Source organism: Mesoplodon densirostris, chromosome 9 (genome assembly GCF_025265405.1).
Source record: "Mesoplodon densirostris isolate mMesDen1 chromosome 9, mMesDen1 primary haplotype, whole genome shotgun sequence".
Classification (NCBI taxonomy): domain Eukaryota; kingdom Metazoa; phylum Chordata; class Mammalia; order Artiodactyla; family Ziphiidae; genus Mesoplodon; species Mesoplodon densirostris.
The window spans coordinates 69,367,842-69,392,170 of NC_082669.1; the positions used below are offsets into that span (position 1 = coordinate 69,367,842).

Sequence of the window (24,329 nt, forward strand, 5' to 3'; positions counted from 1 at the left end):
TAGTCTATGTATAAAAATATATTTAGGGCCTCCCTGGTGGCGCAAGTGGTTGAGAGTCCGCCTGCCGATGCAGGGGATACGGGTTCGTGCCCCGGTCTGGGAGGATCCCATATGCCGCGGAGCGGCTGGGCCCGTGAGCCATGGCCGCTGAGCCTGCGCGTCCGAAGCCTGCGCGTCCGGAGCCTGTGCTCCGCAACGGGGGAGGCCACAACAGTGAGAGGCCCGCATACCGCAAAAAAAAAAAAAAAAAAAAAAAAAATATATATATATATATATATGTATATATATTTAGATAGAAATAATGATATATTAACCGGAATATTGGGGGAGAAAACTATTCCAGTATTACTTGTTTTAACTAATTAGAGTATATATTCAGCATTAGTCTCTGCATCCTAAAAAGGACACAGAAACCAGAAAACATCTAGAACAGAACATAAAAGGATGGAAATGGTAGGAAGAAGGTTTTAAATAGAGAAATAAGAATTAAGGAGTAACTTTTTTCAGATATACAAAAGAATATTACGTAGGATATTATAAAGGACACAGACTATTTGTTTTAAGCCTCTATAGAGGGCAAAAATGGGGAAATGAAATTAAATTTAATCATGAATGTTCAACTGAATATAAGAATTAGTGCTATAAGGATGATTAAATGTTACTACAAGCTAGCAGAACAGTGTACAGGATTATGATATGTTTTAAATTTTATGACAATGATGGCTAGCGTTTAAGTGCTTTCTATATGCCAGATACTCTAGAAAGTGCTTTTACCTGTGTTATTTAATACGAGAAAGCCCCATAAGATGTACTGTCTTTTCATATACCCATGTTCACATCAGTCAGCAGACGTGGAGAGGTTAAGTGCCCAGAGTTACGCTGCTGAGTGACTGGAGCAAGACCCAGGAGGTCTGTGCTCACTCTCAACCCCGGTGCTCTGAGTGGGTCAGGCACTTTGCAGCTGCAGTCCAGGAGTTAGAACAGTGACTTAACAATGTTCAGCTGTGAATAATAAGATACTAAAGTTGTCAGTAACTTTTTCCTTCTCGGTCTTTTCAAGTTAAAAAGTCGTGGGGTGTTTTTTTTACTATTATCAAACTAATGGTAATTTCTCTTTTTCTTTAAGCCTCTCTATGGCTTACTTCAAGCAAAACTTCAGCTCATTACGCATGCATATTTTGAAGAGAAGGATTTTTCCCAAATTTCCATTCTAAAGGTAACTTTATCCCCCCCCATAGATGTGTGTGAAGACAGATTCATGAATCAAGTAGATTTTTAATAGTGTGAGCTAATCACTTATTAGCTTAAGAAGGACATTCTTCTTTGAAAATAATATTGAAGGGCCAATGATCATCCCAAAATGTACAGTTCATATTTATTAAACTTAATGAAACCATCTTTTATTAGAAAATAATGATTGACAGTTGACTATAACATAAATGTTTCTGTTAATGGATAGTAGTAGCCCTTTCGCTATGGCATTTCTTCTCTACATTTGTTATCTTACTAATACACTGAGCAGTATGTTTATATATCACATTTCTGGATCCTAACTCCCATACTAAAAAACACAGAAAACCCACATTCCTACTTTACTGAAGATGGATAATATGTTTTTCTTGAGGCTGCCATGGATGTATAGAACATGGATCTCTCCTGGATTCTAGTGAGAGTAGGACAGTTAGTTATTTAGCAGGGAAGTAGAGGAAATTTATCCTAGGAATCCGTACCACCATGGGAATGAATCAAGCTCTAATATGTAGAGGAAGAGAAGGAAGGATTGCTGGAAACTGGCAAGTTTCAGAGAGACAAAGTCGCCTCAGTTAAAGAACCAATTTTCCCTTGGTCATCCTATTTCTAATTCAGTGTCTAAAATGATAGTAAATTGTTCTAAACTGAATTTGTATTTTACAGGAGCTCTATGAACATATGAATAGTTCCTTGGGAGGAACTTCATTAGAAGGATCCCAGGTATATCTTGGTAAGTTACTTTTTTACAAGTCAGAAGAAATGCCCTCATTTCTTTTTTTTTTTTTTTTTTTTTTTTTCTTTTTTTTGCTGTATGCGGGCCTCTCACTGCTGTGGCCTCTCCCGTCGCGGAGCACAGGCTCCGGACGCGCAGGCCCAGCGGCCATGGCTCACGGGCCCAGCCGCTCCGCGGCATATGGGATCTTCCCAGACCGGGGCACGAACCCGCATCCCCTGCATCGGCAGGCGGACTCTCAACCACCGCGCCACCAGGGAGGCCCCCTCATTTCTTTTTGTTTGGCATGCTGAGTTGCACGTAAAACTTCATGATAAGAATTACGTTTCTATATGGGATCTAAATTCTCCAACATTTGATGCCGCTGCTTCCTTAAATATCTTCTTAGACAGTATTTACATTAAGAAGGGTTGTAACATACTTGTATCAAAATTTACAACTATTATTGTATATGGAAAATCTCTGCTTTTCAGAGTAATAATGGAAGTTTTTTCTTTTCCTTACATTAATGCTGACCAGGTCAATTCCCTGTCATAACACAGAGGGAGAGCAAGAGAGAGAGATCTGCTTATTAGCTCTTTTCTATTCTAAGATTTTTCAAGTTGAGGGTTTTATTCTATTTTGACAACCCAGAACATTCGTTCGTGTGTTAGGCACTCAATAAATGTCGTTTTCATGTTTTAAAAAGAATTGTCGATCACATAGTGATTTATGCTTGCTCAATTCCCATTTTAGCATGATGTTGCCAAACCCTGGAACTCCACTTTTGCAATCCTGTGTGTAATGTAAGCTGGTTACAAAGCTCCTATTCTGAGAATATATTTTTCTCTAAATTAATTTATCTTGTCTTATGGCAGCTGATCAGAGAAGATTGTGATTCAGAAATAGTAGCCTATGGGGTGTAGTGACCAAAAACCATGTTTAAATGATTGACTGCCACAGTAGTACAAGCTTCATAGTTTCTAAACTTGGGTAATTTGTAAGATGGCTGGAAAATGGGGAGGTGTTAGAGCTGCATGACCACAACACGAGCCACTAGCCACATGTGACTGTTTACATTTAGATTAGAATTAATAGAAATTAAATAAAATTTAAAATCAGTTTGTCAGTCATACCATATTTCAAGTGCTCAGTGACCACGTATGGCTACTCTATTGGACAGTGAAGATTTAGAACATTTTCATTATTGCAGAAAGTTCTATCGCAGTGCTGTTTGACTGTTAACAGTATTTGATAAATTCTGATTATGCGTGTGCATAATGAGGTATTACATAAATATTTAAATATTTGCATATTCCTACTTTTACCTGCCTTTCTTTTGAGGAGGTTAAAACTTTCTTTGACAAAAACAGTAGGTGGTAGTCACAGATTAGCTTTTTTTTTTTTTTAACGTTATAGGTCTATCTCCTCGAGATCTTGTGCTTCATTTTCGACACAAGGTATGATATGTTATTTAATTTATGATGTACTAAAATTATTTAACTGGGCAAATTCCATGAGCTGCATGGTCTAATGCAGAGTGTGGCATAACCATGTTTTAGTTTTTCTGAGACAGCTGGCATAGTGATACAAAGTTGAAAGTGTTGGTAGTGCTTATATGATAGAAATTTCTAAAAGTATACAAATAGTGTCGTTTACTTCTGTGCAAGATAGGATACTTTTTTCTATGGTTTTTGTAATTTTGGATATCATAAAATCAGAGTGGGAAAAAACTTCTTTTTTTCACAGGATGTTGAGTATCGTTCCCTGTGCTATAGGACCTTGTTGTTTATCCATTCTCTATATAATAGCTTGCATCTACCAATCCCAGACTCCCAATTCACTCCTCCTCCACACCCCCCACCTCATACACACGTGGCAACCACAAGTCTGTTCTCTATGTCTATGAGTCTTTCATGGATAAGTTCATTTATGTCATATTTTAGATTCCACATATAAGTGATATCTATGGCATTTGTGTTTCTCTTTCTGACTTAACTTCACTTAGTATGATAATCTCTAGGTCCATCCATGTTGCTGCAAATGGCATTATTTCATTCTTTTTTATGGCTGAGTAGTATTCCATTGTATATGTACACCACATCTGAAAGAAACGTGTTTTTATCTTGCAGAATATTTTATATGTTGCCCTGAGAGTGAAACATTTTCCAGTAAAATATCTATGCTTATATCTTTTGATCTTTATTCTTAAGGCATCTGTTGACTGGGACATACACACATGGATCATTCACTTAACAGCTGTAATGAGTATCTGCTCTGTGAATGCCCTGGACATCCAGAAGTAAATGAATAGTACCTTACCTTTAAGGAGCTTGCAGATATTTCAAGCAAAAATGGCGCAACTTATTCCAAAAAGTGCAATTTGATAGCAATTTAAGTGGTATACACATTTTTCAAGGACACAGGAATTTCTCAGTATAAGTTCATAATTTTCAATGTAGTGTTTAAAGCTCTAGAATTATTTAATATTATTGATTCAATGATACATGGTTATGTTTGAGGAGAGGCAAAGGCAAATGAAAAATAGGCTTGAGTTTCTTATTTTAATACAGTTTTTTTTTCTTTCTTCAGGTCCTAATCCTGTTTAAACTAATTCTTCTTGAAAAGAAGGTGAGATTTGAATGTTTGTAATATTTAATATTTATTGACATTTCTTAAATACTATATAAAATTGAAACTAATGATAAAATATAAATTAAGACTTTTTTGCCTATAAAAGTACAGTGGGCTAAAGCACATATTTTTGTCCACTACTATAGAAGTGTAAATTCATGCAGTCTTTTCTGGGGGCAATTTGATAGTATTCAGTTATCAGAATGGTTTTGACTATAGATAACAGAAAGTTCTCTTGATTGATTGATTGATTGATTGATTGCCATGCCATGCTGCATGAGGGATCTTAGTTACCCTACCAGGGATCAAACCCATGCCCCCTGGAGTGGAAGCACAGAGTCTTAAACACTGGACCACCAAGGAAGTCCCGAAAACTCAATTTAAATTGACTTAAAAAATAAGGAAATGGGGGCTTCCCTGGTGGCACAGTGGTTGAGAGTCTGCCTGCCGATGCAGGGGACACGGGTTCGTGCCCCGGGTCCGGGAAGATCCCACATGCCGCGGAGCGGCTGGGCCCGTGAGCCATGGCCGCTGAGCCTGCGCATCTGGAGCCTGTGCTCCGCAACGGGAGAGGCCTCAACAGTGAGAGGCCCATGTACCCCCCCAAAAAAAAACAAAAAATAAGGAAATGTATTGGATCGCTTCAGACTTCAGAGTGGATTGACTGAATGGTTTGACAATATATTTAAATACCTAGATTTTTTCCATCTCTTTGTTCTACGGTCCACAGTGCTTGCTTTATCTTGAGCCTAACTTCCCTTGTAGTGTAGGATAACTGACAACAGTAATTGAACTATGTGCTTCCTTAGCTATAACTGGTGGCAGAGATAATACCTCTTCCCAAACCATTTAATAAGGATTCTTCCTGTCAATTCCTTTGGGCCTATGAGGCCATGTGCCTACCCAGAACCAATAATTGTTGCCAAAGAAATGCCTGTACTGATTGGTTTAAACCTGGGTTCCAGACCACTCTCTAGTACAAAGGGATGGGATTGCAATGATTTTAGATCAAAGATTTAGATGAGGGGTTTTAGACTAAGAGTCTGCACACTAGGCCCCAGGGCCAAATCTGTTCTACCACCTATTGTAAATAAAGTTTTATTGGAACATAGTTACAGACATTATTCTTTTCCTTATTGTTTGTGGCTGCTTTTGCATTACAGTGGGAGAGTTGAGTAGTTGGGACAGAGACCAAATGGCCCACAAATGAAAAATGCTTACTATCTGACTCTCTATAGAAAACTTTGCTGACCCCTGGCTTAGAGTAATCAGGAGCCATCCCTGGATCTGTGGCCAGTTGTATACACTGTATTACTGTGCTTAGTAAAGTAGGGTGGAATGGATGTTGGAGAGTCAGCCGTTCACAATATCCAGTATATTTTGTTTCCATAAAACTGTTTATCCATTTGGCCCAATAATTGTCCTCTTAGAGGTTTAATTTCCAGAATTAATCTTAGTTGATGCAAAGCTCTATCTAAGAGATTCTTTGAGTCATTTTTAATAATGAATTATCAGTGACTAAGTAAGTATTGATTTATTTTGTATATAATTTCCAAACAACAAAAAAGATTCTGGGTGTTTTTTTTTTATTGTTGTAAAGATGTTTCATGGCATGTTAAGTGAAAAAAGTTTGCCCAGCTACATATCAAGCCCATGACTCCAATTTTATAATTAAATATATATTAATTGAAAAGAGTAGGAGGAAAGACAGCAACAGTTTGGTGAGAATATCGGCTATATTTTTAAGAAGGAAGTACACTTTTCTGTATTCTAGCTTTCTGGATGAATATGTATTCTTTCTTCAAACAGAAAGAAAGTAAATTTTAAAAAAGTGAATGAAACTAACACATACTAGTACAGTGTTTCAACCTTTAAAAAAAGTTTATACTTGTAAAATACACATAACATATAATTAACCATCTTAACTGTTTTTAAGTGTACTGTTTCATGGTGTTAAGTATGTTCCTGTTGTACTATTATCATCCATCTTTAAAACTCTTCATTGTGCAAAACTCAAACTCTGTACCCATTAAACACTAACTCCTCGTTCTCCCTTTCTCCCACCTGCTGGCAACCACCATTCTACTTTCTGTCCATGAATTGGGCTACTCTAGGTTCCTCATATAAATGAAATCATAAGTGTTTCTTTTTGTGACTGGCTTATTTCACTTAGCATAGTGTCCTCAAGGTTCATCCATGTACGACAGATGTCCGAATTTCCTCCCTTTTTAAGGATGAATAATATTCCATGTATGTACATACCACATTTTGGCTGTCATGAATAATGCTGCTGTGAACATGGGTCTATGTATGTCTCTTCAAGACCTTGCTTTCAGTTTTTTGGAGTGTATACCCAGAAGTGGTATTGCTGGATCACATGGTAGTTCTATTTTTAATTTTTTGAGGAACTGCCATCTTTTCCACAGTAGCTACATCATTTTACATTCCTACCAACAGTGCATAAGTGTTCCGATTTATCCACATCCTCTCCAACACTTGTTATTTTCAGGTTTTTTGATAGTAGCCACCCCTAATAGGTATGAGGTGATATCTCCTGGGTTTGATTTGCATTTTCCTAATGATTAGTTATGTTGAGCACCTTTTCATGTGCTTTTTGGCCACTTGCATATCTTCCTTGTAGAAATGTGTATCCAAATCCTTTGCCCGTTTTTAATCAGGTTTGTTTTTTTGTTGTTGAGTTGTAAGTTTCAAACTTTTTATTGCAACCCATAATAAAAAATGTTTTTCATTGCAACCTAGAGCACATGTGGATACATGTATCTGAAACAAAATTTTGCAAAATAATATTTAGCCTAACCACATGTAGTGGCATTTATGATCAAGTAGACTTTATTTAATGTGGCAAATCACAGGTACACACTTTTTATATTGATTTCATAAAGTAAGGACATCTTTTAATGCAGTCTTGGTTTCTCTGTACTTGCAAAGTGCTCAAATAAGCAATGTGTAAGGAGAGCACAGGAGATTGTGGGTGTTATGCTTTACTGGATATCACTTAGTGCCACTAAATGATTTAATTGTTTTAAAAAAGAAAAAACTCTCACCTGAGCAACTATATGCTTGTTTTTTTCCTCTAATTTAATTATCACCAGCATTAGTTTTAGTGCAGTATCTAACTGAACCCTGTTCCAGATTAATTTTTCTCAATTTTTATTCTGAAAAATGTCAAACCTATAGGAAAGTTGATAGAGTAATATATAATGAACACTTTTATACCCTTCATCTGTGTTTATGAGTTGTTAACTCATAAACATTACATTGTTTTATATGTGTTCATTTTTCTCCCTGAATCATAATAATTTAAACTAATTTGTAGACACCATGGTTCTTCACCCCTAACTACTTTAGGACAGCAGTCCCCAACCCTTTTGGCACCAGGGACGAGTTTCATGGAAGATGGTATTTCCATGAATCGGAGGCGGGGCAGGGGGATGGTTCAGGCAGTAATGCGAGCGATGGGGAGCGATGAGGAGCGGCATATGAAGCTTTCCTTGCTCGCTGGCCGCTCACCTCCTGCTGTGCAGCCCAATTCCTAACAGGCCCTGGATATATTTCTTAAGAATAAGGGTACATTCCTACATAGACAAAATATTATTTTCACATTCAAGAAATTTAACACTGATATAATAAATGCTATCTAATGTACAGTCCATTTTCATATTTCCCCAGATGTCATAATAATGTCCTATAAGCTGGTTGCTTTTCTTAATCTGGAGACCAAGGATCATTTATTGCATTGTTAGCTTTCTTTAATCTCAAACAGTGCCACCACCTTGCTTTTTTTTTTTTTGTTTCTCTTGTTTTTATGACATTGGCCTTTTAATTTTTTTTTTTTAAGAATCCAGATTAGTTGCATTATAATATTAGATTTGTCTGGTTGTTGTCACTAGTTTCAGATTAAACTTTTTTGGCAAGAATACAGGTGGTGGTGTGTCCTTCTCGGGGCATCACATCAGGAGCCCCGTAACTGTTTGTATTATTATTGGCAATGTGAAATTTGATGATCTGATTCAGGTGGTGGTTGCCAGATTTCTTTAAATTAGGTACTTGTTTTTTCTCTTTGCAATTAATAGGTAAACTGTGGGTTGATAAATTTGAAGGTATGTGGATATCCTGTTGCCCAACAACCTTTCACAATAGTTTTAACATCCATTAGTAATTTTTACCTGAACCATGATAGATGCTTGGTGATTTTCTGATTCTATCATAAATTCTGTATGTATTAGCTGTTATACTTCTGTAAAGAAGAGTTTTCCCCTCTCCCTTCTTTTCTTTTTTCTTGTTTTAAAGTATCACTGTGGACTCATGGATTTTCTGATTTAATTTTGATTGACTCCATTTCAGGTTCTCTTTTATATTTCTCCAGTGAATAAATTGGTGGGTGCCCTGATGACGGTGTTATCCCTTTTTCCAGGTAAGAGCGTAGCAGTTTCTACTCTTCCTTCTTTTAATTTGTCCTGGACCTTTTTTTAAAAAATTAATTTATTTGTTTACTTTTGGCTGCATTGGATCTTTCTTTGTTGCTGCACGTGAGCTTTCCTTAGTTGCGGCAAGTGGGGGCTACTCTTCATTGCGGTGCGTGGACTTATCATTGCGGTGGCTTCTCTTGTTGCAGAGCACGGCTCTAGGTGTGCGAGCTTCAGAAGTTGTGGCACATGGGCTCAGTAGTTGTGGCGCCGGGCTTAGTTGCTCAGTGGCATGGTGGATCTTTCTGGACCAGGGCTTGAACCCGTGTCCCCTGCATTAGCAGGCGGATTCTTAACCACTGTACCAACAAGGAAGCCCTGTCCTGGACTTTTTTTTTTTAATATTAATTTATTTTTATTTTTTCGAATTTTATTTTATTTTTTATACAGCAGGTTCTTATTAGTTATCTATTTTATACATATTAGTATGTATACTTATTTATTTTTGGCTGCATTGGGTCTTCGTTACTATACTTATTTATTTTTGGCTGCATTGGGTCTTCGTTACTACCCATGGGCTTTCTCTAGTTGTGGTGAGCAGAGGTTACTCTTTGCTGTGGTGCGCAGGCATCTCATTCCAGTGGCTTCTCTTATTGCAGACCATGGGCTCTATGCATGCAGACTTCATAGTTGTGGCACATGGGCTCAGTAGTTGTGGCTCGCAGGCTCTGGAGCGCAGGCTCAGTAGTTGTGGCACACGGGCTTAGTTGCCCCACGGCATGTGGGATCTTCCTTGACCAGAGCTCAATCCCATGTCCCCTGCATTGGCAGGCAGATTCTTAACCACTGCTCCACCAGGGAAGTCCCTGGACCTTTGAATGATAAAAACTTTCAAGGAAAAAGTTGTTAGGGTTAACATTCTATTTTTCTTTTCTCCAGAAGTTTATTTATTTTTTATTTTTTTTTTTTTTTTTTTTTTTTTTTTATTTTTATTTTTTTTTTTATTTTACAAATTTAATCAGTTATACATATACATATGTTCCCATATTCCCTCCCTTTTGCATCTCCCTCCCACCCTCCCTATTCCACCCCTCCAGGCAGTCACAAAGCACCGAGCTGATCTCCCTGTGCTATGCGGCTGCTTCCCACTAGCTATCTACCTTACGTTTGGTAGTGTATATATGTCCATGCCGCTCTTTCATTTTGTCACAGCTTACCCTTCCCCCTCCCCATATCCTCAAGTCCATGCTCTAGTAGGTCTGTGTCTTTATTCCTCTCTTACTCCTATGTTCTTGATGACATTTTTTTTCTTAAATTCCATATATATGTGTCAGCATACAGTATTTGTCTTTCTCTTTCTGACTTACTTCACTCTGTATGACAGACTCTAGGTCTATCCACCTCATTACAAATAGCTCAATTTCATTTCTTTTTATGGCTGAGTAATATTCCATTGTATATATGTGCCACATCTTCTTTATCCATTCATCCGATGATGGACACTTAGGTTGTTTCCATCTCCGGGCTATTGTGAATAGAGCTGCAATGAACATTTTGGTACATGTCTCTTTTTGAATTATGGTTTTCTCAGGGTATATGCCCAGTAGTGGGATTGCTGGGTCATATGGTAGTTCTATTTGTAGTTTTTTAAGGAACCTCCATACCGTTCTCCATAGTGGCTGTACCAATTCACATTCCCACCAGCAGTGCAAGAGTGTTCCCTTTTTTCCACACCCTCTCCAGCATTTATTGTTTCTAGATTTTTTGATGATGGCCATTCTGACTGGTGTGAGATGATATCTCATTGTAGTTTTGATTTGCATTTCTCTAATGAGTAAAGATGTTGAGCATCCTTTCATGTGTTTGTTGGCAGTCTGTATATCTACTGTGGAGAAATGTCTATTTAGGTCTTCTGCCCATTTTTGGATTGGGTTGTTTGTTTTTTTGTTATTGAGCTGCATGAGCTGCTTATAAATTTTGGAGATTAATCCTTTGTCAGTTGCTTCATTTGCAAATATTTTCTCCCATTCTGAGGGTTGTCTTTTGGTCTTGTTTATGGTTTCCTTTGCTGTGCAAAAGCTTTTAAGTTTCATTAGGTCCCATGTGTTTATTTTTGTCTTTATTTCCATTTCTCTAGGAGGTGGGTCCAAAAGGATCTTGCTGTGATTTATGTCATAGAGTGTTCTGCCTATGTTTTCCTCTAGGAGTTTGATAGTGTCTGGCCTTACATTTAGGTCTTTAATCCATTTTGAGCTTATTTTTGTGTATGGTGTTAGGGAGTGATCTAATCTCATACTTTTACATGTCCCTGTCCAGTTTTCCCAGCACCACTTATTGAAGAGACTGTCCTTTCTCCACTGTACATTCCTGCCTCCTTTATCAAAGATAAGGTGACCATATGTCCGTGGGTTTATCTCTGGGCTTTCTATCCTGTTCCATTGATCTATCTTTCTGTTATTGTGCCAGTACCATACTGTCTTGATTACTGTAGCCTTGTAGTATAGTCTGAAGTCAGGGAGCCTGATTCCTCCAGCTCCATTTTTCGTTCTCAAGATTGCTTTGGCTATTCGGGGTCTTTTGTGTTTCCATACAAATTGTGAAATTTTTTGTTCTAGTTCTGTGAAAAATGCCAGTGGTAGTTTGATAGGGATTGCATTGAATCTGTAGATTGCTTTGGGTAGTAGAGTCATTTTCACAATGTTGATTCTTCCAATCCAAGAACATGGTACATCTCTCCATCTATTTGTATCATCTTTAATTTCTTTCATCAGTGTCTTATAATTTTCTGCATACAGGTCTTTTGTCTCCTTAGGTAGGTTTATTCCTAGATATTTTATTCTTTTTGTTGCAATGGTAAATGGGAGTGTTTCCTTGATTTCACTTTCAGATTTTTCATCATTAGTATATAGGAATGCCAGAGATTTCTGTGCATTAATTTTGTATCCTGCAACTTTACCAAATTCATTGATTAACCCTAGTAGTTTTCTGGTAGCATCTTTAGGATTCTCTATGTATAGTATCATGTCATCTGCAAACAGTGACAGCTTTACTTCTTCTTTTCCAATTTGTATTCCTTTTATTTCCTTTTCTTCTCTGATTGCTGTGGCTAAAACTTCCAAAACTATGTTGAATAAGAGTGGTGAGAGTGGGCAACCTTGTCTTGTTCCTGATCTTAGTGGAAATGGTTTCAATTTTTCACCATTGAGGACGATGCTGGCTGTGGGTTTGTCATATATGGCCTTTATTATGTTGAGGAAAGTTCCCTCTATGCCTACTTTCTGCAGGGTTTTTATCATAAATGGGTGTTGAATTTTGTCAAAAGCTTTCTCTGCATCTATTGAGATGATCATATGGTTTTTCTCCTTCAGTTTGTTAATATGGTGTATCACGTTGATTGATTTGCGTATATTGAAGAATCCTTGCATTCCTGGAATAAACCCCACTTGATCATGGTGTATGATCCTTTTAATGTGCTGTTGGATTCTGTTTGCTAGTATTTTGTTGAGGATTTTTGCATCTATGTTCATCAGTGATATTGGCCTGTAGTTTTCTTTCTTTGTGACATCCTTGTCTGGTTTTGGTATCAAGGTGATGGTGGCCTCGTAGAATGAGTTTGGGAGTGTTCCTCCCTCTGCTATATTTTGGAAGAGTTTGAGAAGGATAGGTGTTAACTCTTCTCTAAATGCTTGATAGAATTCGCCTGTGAAGCCATCTGGTCCTGGGCTTTTGTTTGTTGGAAGATTTTTGATCACAGTTTCAATTTCAGTGCTTGTGATTGGTCTGTTCATATTTTCTATTTCTTCCTGATTCAGTCTTGGCAGGTTGTGCATTTCTAAGAATTTGTCCATTTCTTCCAGATTGTCCATTTTATTGGCATAGAGTTGCTTATAGTAATCTCTCATGATCTTTTGTATTTCTGCCGTGTCAGTTGTTACTTCTCCTTTTTCATTTCTAATTCTATTGATTTGAGTCTTCTCCCTTTTTTTCTTGATGAGTCTGGCTAATGGTTTATCAATTTTGTTTATCTTCTCAAAGAACCAGCTTTTAGTTTTATTGATCTTTGCTATCGTTTCCTTCATTTCTTTTTCATTTATTTCTGATCTGATTTTTATGATTTCTTTCCTTCTGCTAACTTTGGGATGTTTTTGTTCTTCTTTCTCTAATTGCTTTAGGTGCAAGGTTAGGTTGTTTATTCGAGATGTTTCCTGTTTCTTAAGGTGGGATTGTATTGCCATAAACTTCCCTCTTAGAACTGCCTTTGCTGCATCCCATAGGTTTTGGGTCGTCGTGTCTCCATTGTCATTTGTTTCTAGGTATTTTTTAATTTCCTCTTTGATTTCTTCAGTGATCACTTCGTTATTAAGTAGTGTATTGTTTAGCCTCCATGTGTTTGTATGTTTTACAGCTCTTTTCCTGTAATTGATATCTAGTCTCATAGCATTGTGGTCAGAAAAGATACTTGATACAATTTCAATTTTCTTAAATTTACCAAGGCTTGATTTGTGACCCAAGATATGATCTATCCTGGAGAATGTTCCATGAGCACTTGAGAAAAATGTGTATTCTGTTGTTTTTGGATGAAATGTCCTGTAAATATCAATTAAGTCCATCTTGTTTAATGTATCATTTAAAGCTTGTGTTTCCTTATTTATTTTCATTTTGGATGACCTGTCCATTGGTGAAAGTGGGGTGTTAAAGTCCCCTACTATGATTGTGTTACTGTCGATTTCTCCTTTTATGGCTGTTAATAATTCCCTTATGTATTGAGGTGCTCCTATGTTTGGTGCATAAATATTTACAATTGTTATATCTTCTTCTTGGATTGATCCCTTGATCATTATGTAGTGTCCTTCTTTGTCTCTTCTAGTAGTCTTTATTTTAAAGTCTATTTTGTCTGATATGAGAATTGCTACTCCAGCTTTCTTTTGGTTTCCATTTGCATGGAATATCTTTTTCCATCCCCTTACTTTCAGTCTGTATGTGTCTCTAGGTCTGAAGTGGGTCTCTTGTAGACAGCATATATATGGGTCTTGTTTTTGTATCCATTCAGCCAGTCTGTGTCTTTTGGTGGGAGCATTTAGTCCATTTACATTTAAGGTAATTATTGATATGTATGTTCCTATTCCCATTTTCTTAATTGTTTTGGGTTCGTTATTGTAGTTCTTTTCCTTCTGTTGTGTTTCTTGCCTAGAGAAGTTCCTTTAGCATTTGTTGTAAAGCTGGTTTGGTGGTGCTGAACTCTCTCAGCTTTTGCTTGTCTGTAAAGGTTTTAATTTCTCCATCAAATCTGAATGAGATCCTTGCTGGGTAGAGTAATCTTGGTTGCAGGTTTTTCTCCTTCATCACTTTAATTATGTCCTGCCACTCCCTTCTGGCTTGTAGAGTTTCTGCTGAGAGATCAGCTGTTATCCTGATGGGGATTCCCTTGTGTGTTATTTGTTGTTTTTGCCTTGCTGCTTTTAATATGATTTCTTTGTGTTTAATTTTTGACAGTTTGATTAATATGTGTCTTGGTGTATTTCTCCTTGGATTTATTCTGTATGGGACTCTCTGTGCCTCCTGGACTTGATTAACTATTTCCTTTCCCATATTGGGGAAGTTTTCAACTATAATCTCTTCAAATATTTTCTCAGTCCCTTTCTTTTTCTCTTCTTCTTCTGGAACCCCTATAATTCGAATGTTGGTGCGTTTAATGTTGTCCCAGAGGTCTCTGAGACTGTCCTCTGTTCTTTTCATTCTTTTTTCTTTATTTTGCTGTGCAGCAGTTATTTCCATTATTTTATCTTCCACCTCACTTATCCGTTCTTCTGCCTCAGTTATTCTGCTATTGATCCCATCTAGAGTATTTTTTATTTCATGTATTGTGTTTTTAATCGATGCTTGATTCATCTTTAGTTCTTCTAGGTCCTTGTTAACTGTTTCTTGCATTTTGTCTATTCTATTTCCAAGATTTTGGATCATCTTTACCAACATTATTCTGAATTCTTTTTCAGGTAGACTGCCTATTACCTCTTCATTTGTTAGGTCTGGTGGGTTTTTATCTTGCTCCTTCTCCTGCTGTGTGTTTTTCTGTCTTCTCATTTTGCTTATGTTACTGTGTTTGGGGTCTCCTTTTTGCAGGCTGCAGGTTCGTAGTTCCCGTTGTTTTTGGTGTCTGTCCCCAGTGGCTAAGGTTGGTTTAGTGGGTTGTGTAGGCTTCTTGGTGGAGGGGACTACTGCCTGTGTTCTGGTGGATGAGGCTGGATCTTGTCTTTCTGGTGGGCAGGTCCACGTCTGGTGGTGTGTTTTGGGGTGTCTGCAGACTTTTTATGATTTTAGGCCACCTCTCTGCTAATGGGTGGCGTTGTGTTCCTGTCTTGCTAGTTGTTTGGCATAGGGTGTCCAGCACTATAGCTTGCTGGTCGTTGAGTGAAGCTGGGTGCTGCTGTTGAGATGGAGATCTCTGGAAGATTTTCGCCGTTTGATATTGTGTGGAGCTGGGAGGTCTCTTGTGGACCAGTGTCCTGAAGTTGGCTCTCCCACCTCAGAGGCACAGCACTGACTCCTGGCTCCTCAATTTGGGATGATTTGTTGTCTATTCCTGTATTCCACAGATGCAGGGTACATTAAGTTGATTGTGGAGCTTTAATCCGCTGCTTCTGAGGCTGCTGGGAGAGGTTTCCCTTTCTCTTCTTTGTTCTCACAGCTCCTCGGTCTCAGCTTTGGATTTGGCCCCGCCTCTGCGTGTAGGTCGCCGGAGGGCGTCTGTTCTTCGCTCAGACAGGACAGGGTTAAAGGAGCAGCCTCTTCGGGGACTCTGGCTCACTCAGGCCGGCCGGGAGGGAGGGGCACGGAGTGCGGGGCGAGCCTGCAGCGGCAGAGGTCGGCGTGACGCCGCAGCAGCCCGAGGCGCGCCGTGCGTTCCCCCAGGGAAGCCACCCCTGGATCCCGGGACCCCGGCAGTGGCGGGCTGCACAGGCCCCCGGAAGGGCGGTGTGGACAGTGACCCGCGCTCGCACACAGGCTTCTTGGCGGCAGCAGCAGCAGCCCCAGCGTCCCACACCCGTCTCCGGGCTCCGCGCTCTCAGCCGCGACTCGCGCCCGTCCCTGGAGCTCCTTTACGTGGCGCTCTTAATCCCCTCTCCTCGCGCACCAGGAAACCAAGAGGGAAGAAATAGTCTCTTGCCTCTTCGGCAGCTCCAGAGTTTTCCCGGACTCCCTCCCGGCTAGCTGTGGTACATTAGCCCCCTTCACGCTGAGTTCTCGCCGCCAGCCCCAGTCCTCTCTCTGCGCTCTGACCGAAGCCCGAGCCTCAGCTTCCAGCGCTGCACGCCCCAGCGGGCGAGCAGACAAGCCTCTCGGGCTGGTGAGTGCCGCTCGGCACCGATCCTCTGTGTGGGGATCTCTCCGCTTTGCCCTACCCAGGTATGTGGGGAGTTTCTTGCCTTTTGGGAGGTCTGGGGTCTTCTGCCAGCGTTCAGTAGGTGTTCTGTAGGAGTTGTTCCACGTGTAGCTGTATTTCTGGTGTCCGTGGGGAGGAAGGTGATCTCCGCGTCTTACTCTTCCGCCATCTTACCCGGAAGTCTTGCTTTCCGATTTGGATCTAACACTGTAATCTTGGATCAAGTTTACAATAAAACTCCACTTTGATCTTTCCAGATTGCTCCCTGACAATCTTTTTTTTTTCCTTTGTGCTTGCTCATAAGGTGACGCTCGCAGAGGCCTTGCAACTGGCACTTCAGGCCGGAGTTCCTAGTCTATTTTTTATTTTTTAAAAAAATATTTATTTACTTATTCGGCTGCACTGGGTCTTAGTTGCAGCACGTTGGATCTTCGTTGTGGCACATGGGATCTTTTAGTTGAGACATGGGGTAATCTTTTTTTTTCTTTAACTAATTAATTATTTTTAATTTATTTTATTTTTGGCTGTGTTGGGTCTTCGTTGCTGCACACGGGCTTTCTCTACTTGCGGCGAGTGGGGCTACTCTTCATTGTGGTGCATGGGCTTCTCATTGTGGTGGCTTCTCTTGCTGCAGAGCACAGTCTCTAGGTACACAGGCTTCAGTAGTTGTGGCTCACGGGTTCTAGAGCGCAGGCTCAGTAGTTGTGGCGCACAGGCTTAGTTGCTCCATGGCATGTGGAATCTTCCCGGACCAGAGCTCGAACCTGTGTCCCCTGCATTGGCAGGCAGATTCTTAACCACTGCACCACCAGGGAAGCGACATGAGGAAATCTATTAGCTGTGGCATGTGGAATCTAGTTCCCTGACATTTTCACTTTGGCCATAGGTTTCTCTTTTGTCTGAGATTTTCTTTTCTCTCTCGTTTTTTTTTTAATTTATTTTTTTATACAGCAGGTTATTATTAGACATCAATTAGATATACATCAGTGTATACATGTCAATCCCAATCTCCCAATTCATCACACCACCACCACCCCACTCCCCACTGCTTTCCCCCCTTGATGTCCATACATTTGTTGTCTACATCTGTGTCTCTATTTCTGCCCAGCAAACTGGTTCATCTGTACCATTTTTCTAGGTTCCACATATATGTGTTAATATACATATTTGTTTTTCTCCTTCTGACTTACTTTACTCTGTATGACAGTCTCTAGATCCACACACGTCTCTACAAATGACCCAGTTTTGTTCCTTTTTATGGCTGAGTAATATTCCATTGTATATATGTACCACATCTTCTTTATCCATTCGCCTGTCAATGGGCATTTAGGTTGCTTCCATGACCTGGCTATTGTAAATACTGCTGCAGTGAACATTGGGGTGCATGTGTCTTTTTGAATTATGGTTTTCTCTGGATATATGCCCAGGAGTGGGATTGCTGGGTCATATGGTAATTCTATTTTTAATTTTCTAAGGAACCTCCATACTGTTCTCCATAATGGCTGTATCAGTTTACATTCCCACCAACAGTGCAAGAGGGTTCCCTTTTCTCCACACCCTCTCCAGCATTTGTTGTTTGTAGTTTTTCTGATGATGCCCATGCTAACTGGTGTGAGGTGATACCTCATTGTACTTTTGATTTGCATTTCTCTAATAGTGATGTTGAGCAGCTTTTCATGTGCTTCTTGGCCATCTATGTCTTCTTTGGAGAAATGTCTATTTAGGTCTTCTGCCCATTTTTGGATTGGGATGTTTGTATTTTTAATATTGAGCTACATGAGCTATTTATATAATTTAGAGATTAATCCTTTGTCCATTGATTTGTTTGCAAATATTTTCTCCCACTCTGAGGGTTGTCTTTTCGTCTTGTTTGTAGCTTCCTTTGCTGTGAAAAAGCTTTGAAGTTTCATTAGGTCCCATTTGTTTATTTTTGTTTTTATTTCCATTACTCTAGGAGGTGGATCAAAAAAAGATCTTGCTGTGATTTATGTCAAAGAGTGCTCTTCCTATGTTTTCCTCTGAGTTTTACAGTGGCCAGTCTTACATTTAGGTCTCTAATCCATTTTGAGTTTATTTTTGTGTATGGTGTTAGGGAGTGTTCTAATTTCATTCTTTTACATGTAGCTGTACAGTTTTCCCAGAACCACTTATTGAAGAGACTGTCTTTTCTCCATTGTATATCCTTGCCTCGTTTGTCATAGATTAGTTGACTGTAGGTGCGTGTCTTTATCTCTGGGCTTTCTATACTGTTCCATTGATCTATATTTCTGTTTATGTGCCAGTACCATATTGTCTTGATTACTGTAGCTTTGTAGTACAGTCTGAAGTCAGGGTGTCTGATTCCTCCAGCTCCGTTTTTTTCCCCTCAAGACTGCTTTGGCTATTGGGGGTCTTTTGTGTCTCCATACAAATTTTAAGATTTTTTTTTCCAGTTCTGTTAAAAATGCCCTTGGTAATTTGATAGGGATTGCATTGAATCTGTAGATTGCTTTGGGTGGTAGAATCAATTTCACAATGTTGATTCTTCCAATCCAAGAACATGGTATATCTCTCCATTTGTATCATCTTTAATTTCTTTCATCAGTGTCTTATACTTTTCTGCATACAAGTCTTTTTTCTCTTAGGTAGGTTTATTCCTAGGTATTTTATTCTTTTTGTTGCAATGGTAAATGGGAGTATTTCCATAATTTCTCTTTCAGAGTTTTCATCATTAGTGTATAGGAATGCAAGAGATTTCTGTGCATTAATTTTGTATCCTGCAACTTTACCAAATTCACTGATTAGCTCTCGGAGTTTACTGGTGGCATCTTTAGGATTCTCTATGTATAGTATCGTGTCATCTGCAAACAGTGACAGTTTTACTTCTTCTTTTCCAATTTGGATTCCTTTTATGTCTTTTTCTTCTCTGATTGCCGTGGCTAGGACTTCTAAAACTATGTTCAATAATAGTGGCGAGAGTGGACATCCTTGTCTTGTTCCTGATCTTAGAGGAAATGTTGTCAGTTTCTCACCATTGAGAGTAATGTTTGCTGTGGGTTTGTCGTATATGGCCTTTATTATGTTGAGGTAGGTTCCCTCTATGCCCACTTTCTGGAGAGTTTTTATCACAAATGGGTGTTGAATTTTGTCAAAAGCTTTTTCTGCATCTATTGAGATGATCATATGGGTTTTATTCTTCAACTTGTTAATATGGTGTATCACATTGATTGATTTGCATATATTGAAGAATCCTTGCATCCCTGGGATAAATCCCACTCGATCATTGGGGTGTTGGTCATTTAACATCCTTTTAATTTGTTGTTGGGTTCTGTTTGCTAGTATTTTGTTGAGGATTTCTGCATCTATATTCATCAGTGATACTGGTCTGTAATTTTCTTTTTTTGTAGTATCTTTGTCTGGTTTTTGTATCAGGGTGATGGTGGCCTCGTAGAATGAGTTTGGGAGTGTTCCTTCCTCTGCAGTGTTTTTTTTGTTTTGTTTTTTTTGCGGTACACGGGCCTCTCACTGTTCTGGCCTCTCCCATTGCAGACCACAGGCTCCGGACGCTCAGGCTCAGGGGCCATGGCTCATGGGCCTAGCCGCTCCGCGGCATGTGGGATCTTCCTGGACTGAGGCATGAACCCGCGTCCCCTGCATCGGCAGGCAGACTCTCAACCACTGCGCCACCAGGGAAGCCCCCTCTGCAGTTTTTTGGAAGAGTTTGAGAAGGATGGGTGTTAGCTCTTCTCTAAATGTTTGATAGAATTCACCTGTGAAGCCATCTGATCCTGGACTTGTGTTAGTTGGAAGTTTTTTTTTTTTTTTTTTTTTTTTTCTGTACGTGGGCCTTTCACTGTTGTGGCCTCTTCTGTTGCGGAGCACAGGCTCAGCGGCCATGGCTCACGGGGCCCAGCCGCTCCGCAGCATGTGGGATCTTCCCGGACTGGGGAATGAAGCCGTGTCCCCTGCATTGGCTGGTGGACTCTCAACCACTGAGCTACCAGGGAAGCCCAAGTCGGAAGATTTTTAATCACAGTTTCAATTTCATTACTTCTGCTTGGTCTGTTCATATTTTCTATTTCTTCCTGGTTCAGTCTTGGAAGGTTATACCTTTCTAAGAATTTGTCCATTTCTTCCAGGTTGTCCATTTTATTGGCATAGAGTTGCTTGTAGTAGTCTCTTAGGATGCTTTGTATTTCTGCAGTGTCTATTGTAACATCTCCTTTTTCATTTTCGATTTTATTGATTTGAGTCCTCTCCCTGTTTTTCTTGATGAGTCTGGCTAATGGTTTATCAATTTTGTTTATCTTCTCAAAGAACCAACATTTAGATTTATTGCTCTTTGCCATTGTTTTCTTTGTTTCTATTTCATTTATTTCTGCTCTGGTCTTTATGATTTCTTTCCTTCTGCTAACTTTGGGTTTTGTTTGTTCTTCTTTCTCTAGTTCCTTTAGGTGTAAGTTTAGATTGTTTATTTGAGATGTTTCTTGTTTCTTGAGGTAAGATTGTATAGCTATAAACTTCCCTCTTAGAACTGCTTTTGCTGCATCCCATGGGTTTTGAATCGTTGTGTTTTCATTGTCATGTGTCTCTAGGTATTTTTTGATTTCCTCTTTGATTTCTTCAGTGATCTCTGGGTTATTTAGTAACGTATAGTTTAGCCTCCATGTGTTTGTGTTTTTTACGTTTGTTTCCCTGTAATTGATTTCTGATCTCATAGCATTGTGGTCAGAAAAGATGCTTGATATGATTTCAGTTTTCTTTACTGAGGCTTGACTTGTGACCCAAGATGTGATCTATCCTGGAGAATGTTCCGTGTGCACTTGAGAAGAAAGTGTAATCTGCTGTTTTTGGATGGAATGTCCTATTAATATCAAATCTATCTGGTCTACTGTGTCATTTAAAGCTTGTGTTTCCTTATTAATTTTCTGTCTGGATGATCTGTTCATTGGTGTAAGTGAGGTGTTAAAGTCCCCCACTATGATTGTGTTACTGTCGATTTCCTCTTTTATAGCTGTTAGCAGTTGCCTTATGTATTGAGGTGCTCCTATGTTGGGTGCATATATATTTATAATTGTTCTATCTTCTTCTTGGATTGATCCCTTGATCTTCATGTAGTGTCCTTCCTTGTCTCTTGTAACATTCTTTATTTTAAAGTCTATTTTATCTGATATGAGTATTGCTACTCCAGCTTTCTTTTGATTTCCATTTGCATGGAATATCTTTTTCCATCCCCTCACTTTCAGTCTGTATGTGTCCCTAAGTCTGAAGTGAGTCTCTTGTAGACATTATATATATGGGTCTTGTTTTTGTATCCATTCAGCGAGCCTTTGTCATTTGGTTGGGGCTTTTAATCCATTCACATTTAAGGTAATTATCGATATGTATGTTCCTATGACCATTTTCTTAATTGTTTTGGGTTTGTTTCTGTAAGTCCTTTTCTTTTGTGTTTTCCACTTAGAGAAGTTCCTTTAGCGTTTGTTGTTGAGCTGGTTTGGTGGTGCTGAAATCTCTTAACTTTTGCTTGTCTGTAAAGCTTTTGATTACTCCATTGAATCTGAATGAGATCCTTGCCAGGTAGAGTAATCTTGGTTGTAGGTTCTTCCCTTTCAACACTTTAAATATGTAGTGCCACTCAATTCTGGCTTGTAGAGTTTTTGTTGAGAAATCAGCTGTTAATCTTACGCAAATTCCCTTGTATGCTATTTGTCGTTTTTCCCTTGTTGCTTTTAATAATTTTTCTTTGCCTTTAATTTTTGTCAACTTGATTACTATGTGTCTCTGTGTTTCTCCTTGTGTCTATCCTGCCTGGGACTCTCTGCGCTTCCTGGACTTGGGTGGCTATTTCCTTTCCCATGTTAGGGAAGTTTTCGACTATAATCTCTTCAATTAATTTTTCGGGTCCTTTCTCTCTCTCTTCTCCTTCTGGGACCTGTATTATGCGAATGTTATTGCGTTTAATGTTGTCCCAGAGGTCTCTTAGGCTGTCTTCATTTCTTTTCATTGTTTTTTCTTTATTCTGTTCCACAGCCGTGAATTCCACCATTCTGTCTTCCAGGTCATTTATCCGTTCTTCTGCCTCAGTTATTCTGCTATTGATTCCTTCTAGTGTAGTTTTCATTTCAGTTATTGTATTGTTCATCTCTGTTTGTTTGCTCCTTAATTCTTCTAGGTCTTTGTTACACATTTCTTGCATCTTCTCAATCTTTGCCTCTATTCTTTTTCTGAGGTCCTGGATCATCTTCACTATCATCATTCTGAATTCTTTTTCTGGAAAGTTGCCTATCTCCACTTCATGTAGTTGTTTTTCTGGGGTTTTATTTTGTTCCTTCATCTGGTACATAGCCCTCTGCCTTTTCATCTTGTCCTTCTTCCTGTGAATGTAGTTTTTGTTCCACAGGCTGCAGTGTCCTTCCTTGCTTCTTGCTCTTGTTCTTCTTGCTTCTGCTCTCTGTTCTCTTTTTTCTCATTGAAATTTGTACAAACATAGCTTATTAAAATTTTTATAGGAGAGTTCCACTATTTTGATTATATTTTTTTATTTCATTTATTTTTTTATACAGCAAGTTCTTATTAGTTATCTACTTTGTACATATTAGTGTATACATGTCAATCCCAATCTTCCAATTCATCCCACCGCCACCCTCACGTCCCACATTCCCCCTTTGGTGTCCATACATTTGTTGTCTACATCTGTGTCTCTATTTCTGACTTGCAAACCAGTTCATCTGTACCATTTTTCTAGATTCCACATATATGTGCTAATATACAATATTTGTATGTCTCTTTCTGACTTACCTCAAGGGAGTTCCACTATTTAAAACAGAATATACAACTCTTGTTTTTCCTTTACCTTATTATAAACCAAACTATTCACCAATATTGTTTGTTTTAGGCATGATTGAACATGGTCTCAGTGATAGTTCTCAATATAGACCCCGAAAGAGTATGTCTGAAGATGTTGGGCTTCAAGAAAGTAATCCCCCTGAAGATGAATTTGTTTCTATGCCTGCTCCTGACATTTCAAATACCAACTTGGAAACTGTCGAGAAAATCATGATGAGAAACTATGGAAGATATGCTGCCATCAAGACTGAAGAACCTTTGTTCCAGGTAGATGATGACAACAGTGAAGGACAGGAACCCAATGACAACAATCAATATTTGAAACCTCCTTCTCGCCCATCTCCAGAGTCTTCAGAAAGTGACTGGGAGACCTTGGATCCTAGTGTCTTAGAGGACTCCTCCTTGAAAGAAAGAGAACAGGTGGGATCAGAACAGACAAACTCATTTCCAAAGGACTCTTTGCCCTCAGACAGTCCTCCGATTACTGTACAACCTCAAGCTAACACAGGCCAGGTAGTCCTGATACCAGGGCTAATTTCCGGTTTGGAAGAGGACCAGTATGGCATGCCCCTGGCCATCTTCACAAAGGTAAGGTTTAAAATGCTTTATTAAGGCCCTTAAGGATATAACAAAATCCTTTTAGAATTTAACTTTTATTGTTAAACATATTTTCCGTCTGAAAATTTTTTCTTTGACTGTAAAATACACACTGCTGTGGCATCTATGACCATAGTGTAAGGCTATAGAGAATTAATTCAGGGGATTTTGAGGTCACCAACCACTGTATTTGGTCTGTTTTTAATTATTCAGGTTTATCTTTGGTGGGGGAGGAGGCAGTCTTGATTACATTAAATGAATGTATATTAAAATTTGATAATTCCCAAAGCTGCAATTTTGTAAGAACAAAATTTTAAGCTTAGATGGCTACCTTAAATATTAGTACCCCTCATAGGTATAATAAATATAGTGTTTTGGTTAACTTGCCCTAAAAACTATTTTTTAATCTTTTTATGAAAAAACATTCAAAATATATTTATGATTTAACTTAAACACAACATAGTAAATCTAATTGAATCTTTAAGCCAGTATCTTATGTCCT

General features: G+C 38.9%; 1 protein-coding gene across 1 annotated transcript in view; it reads left to right on the top strand.

The window, feature by feature from the left end:
• The window catches only part of AVL9 (AVL9 cell migration associated), a 70,585-nt gene that overhangs the window by 24,551 nt on the left and 21,705 nt on the right, over positions 1-24,329 (top strand). Inside the window, exons 5-10 of the mRNA XM_060108121.1 lie at positions 1,127-1,216; positions 1,915-1,981; positions 3,383-3,423; positions 4,556-4,594; positions 8,963-9,032; positions 23,280-23,818. Of these exons, the coding sequence (XP_059964104.1) occupies positions 1,127-1,216; positions 1,915-1,981; positions 3,383-3,423; positions 4,556-4,594; positions 8,963-9,032; positions 23,280-23,818 (846 nt within the window). The remainder of the gene's footprint in view (positions 1-1,126; positions 1,217-1,914; positions 1,982-3,382; positions 3,424-4,555; positions 4,595-8,962; positions 9,033-23,279; positions 23,819-24,329) is intronic.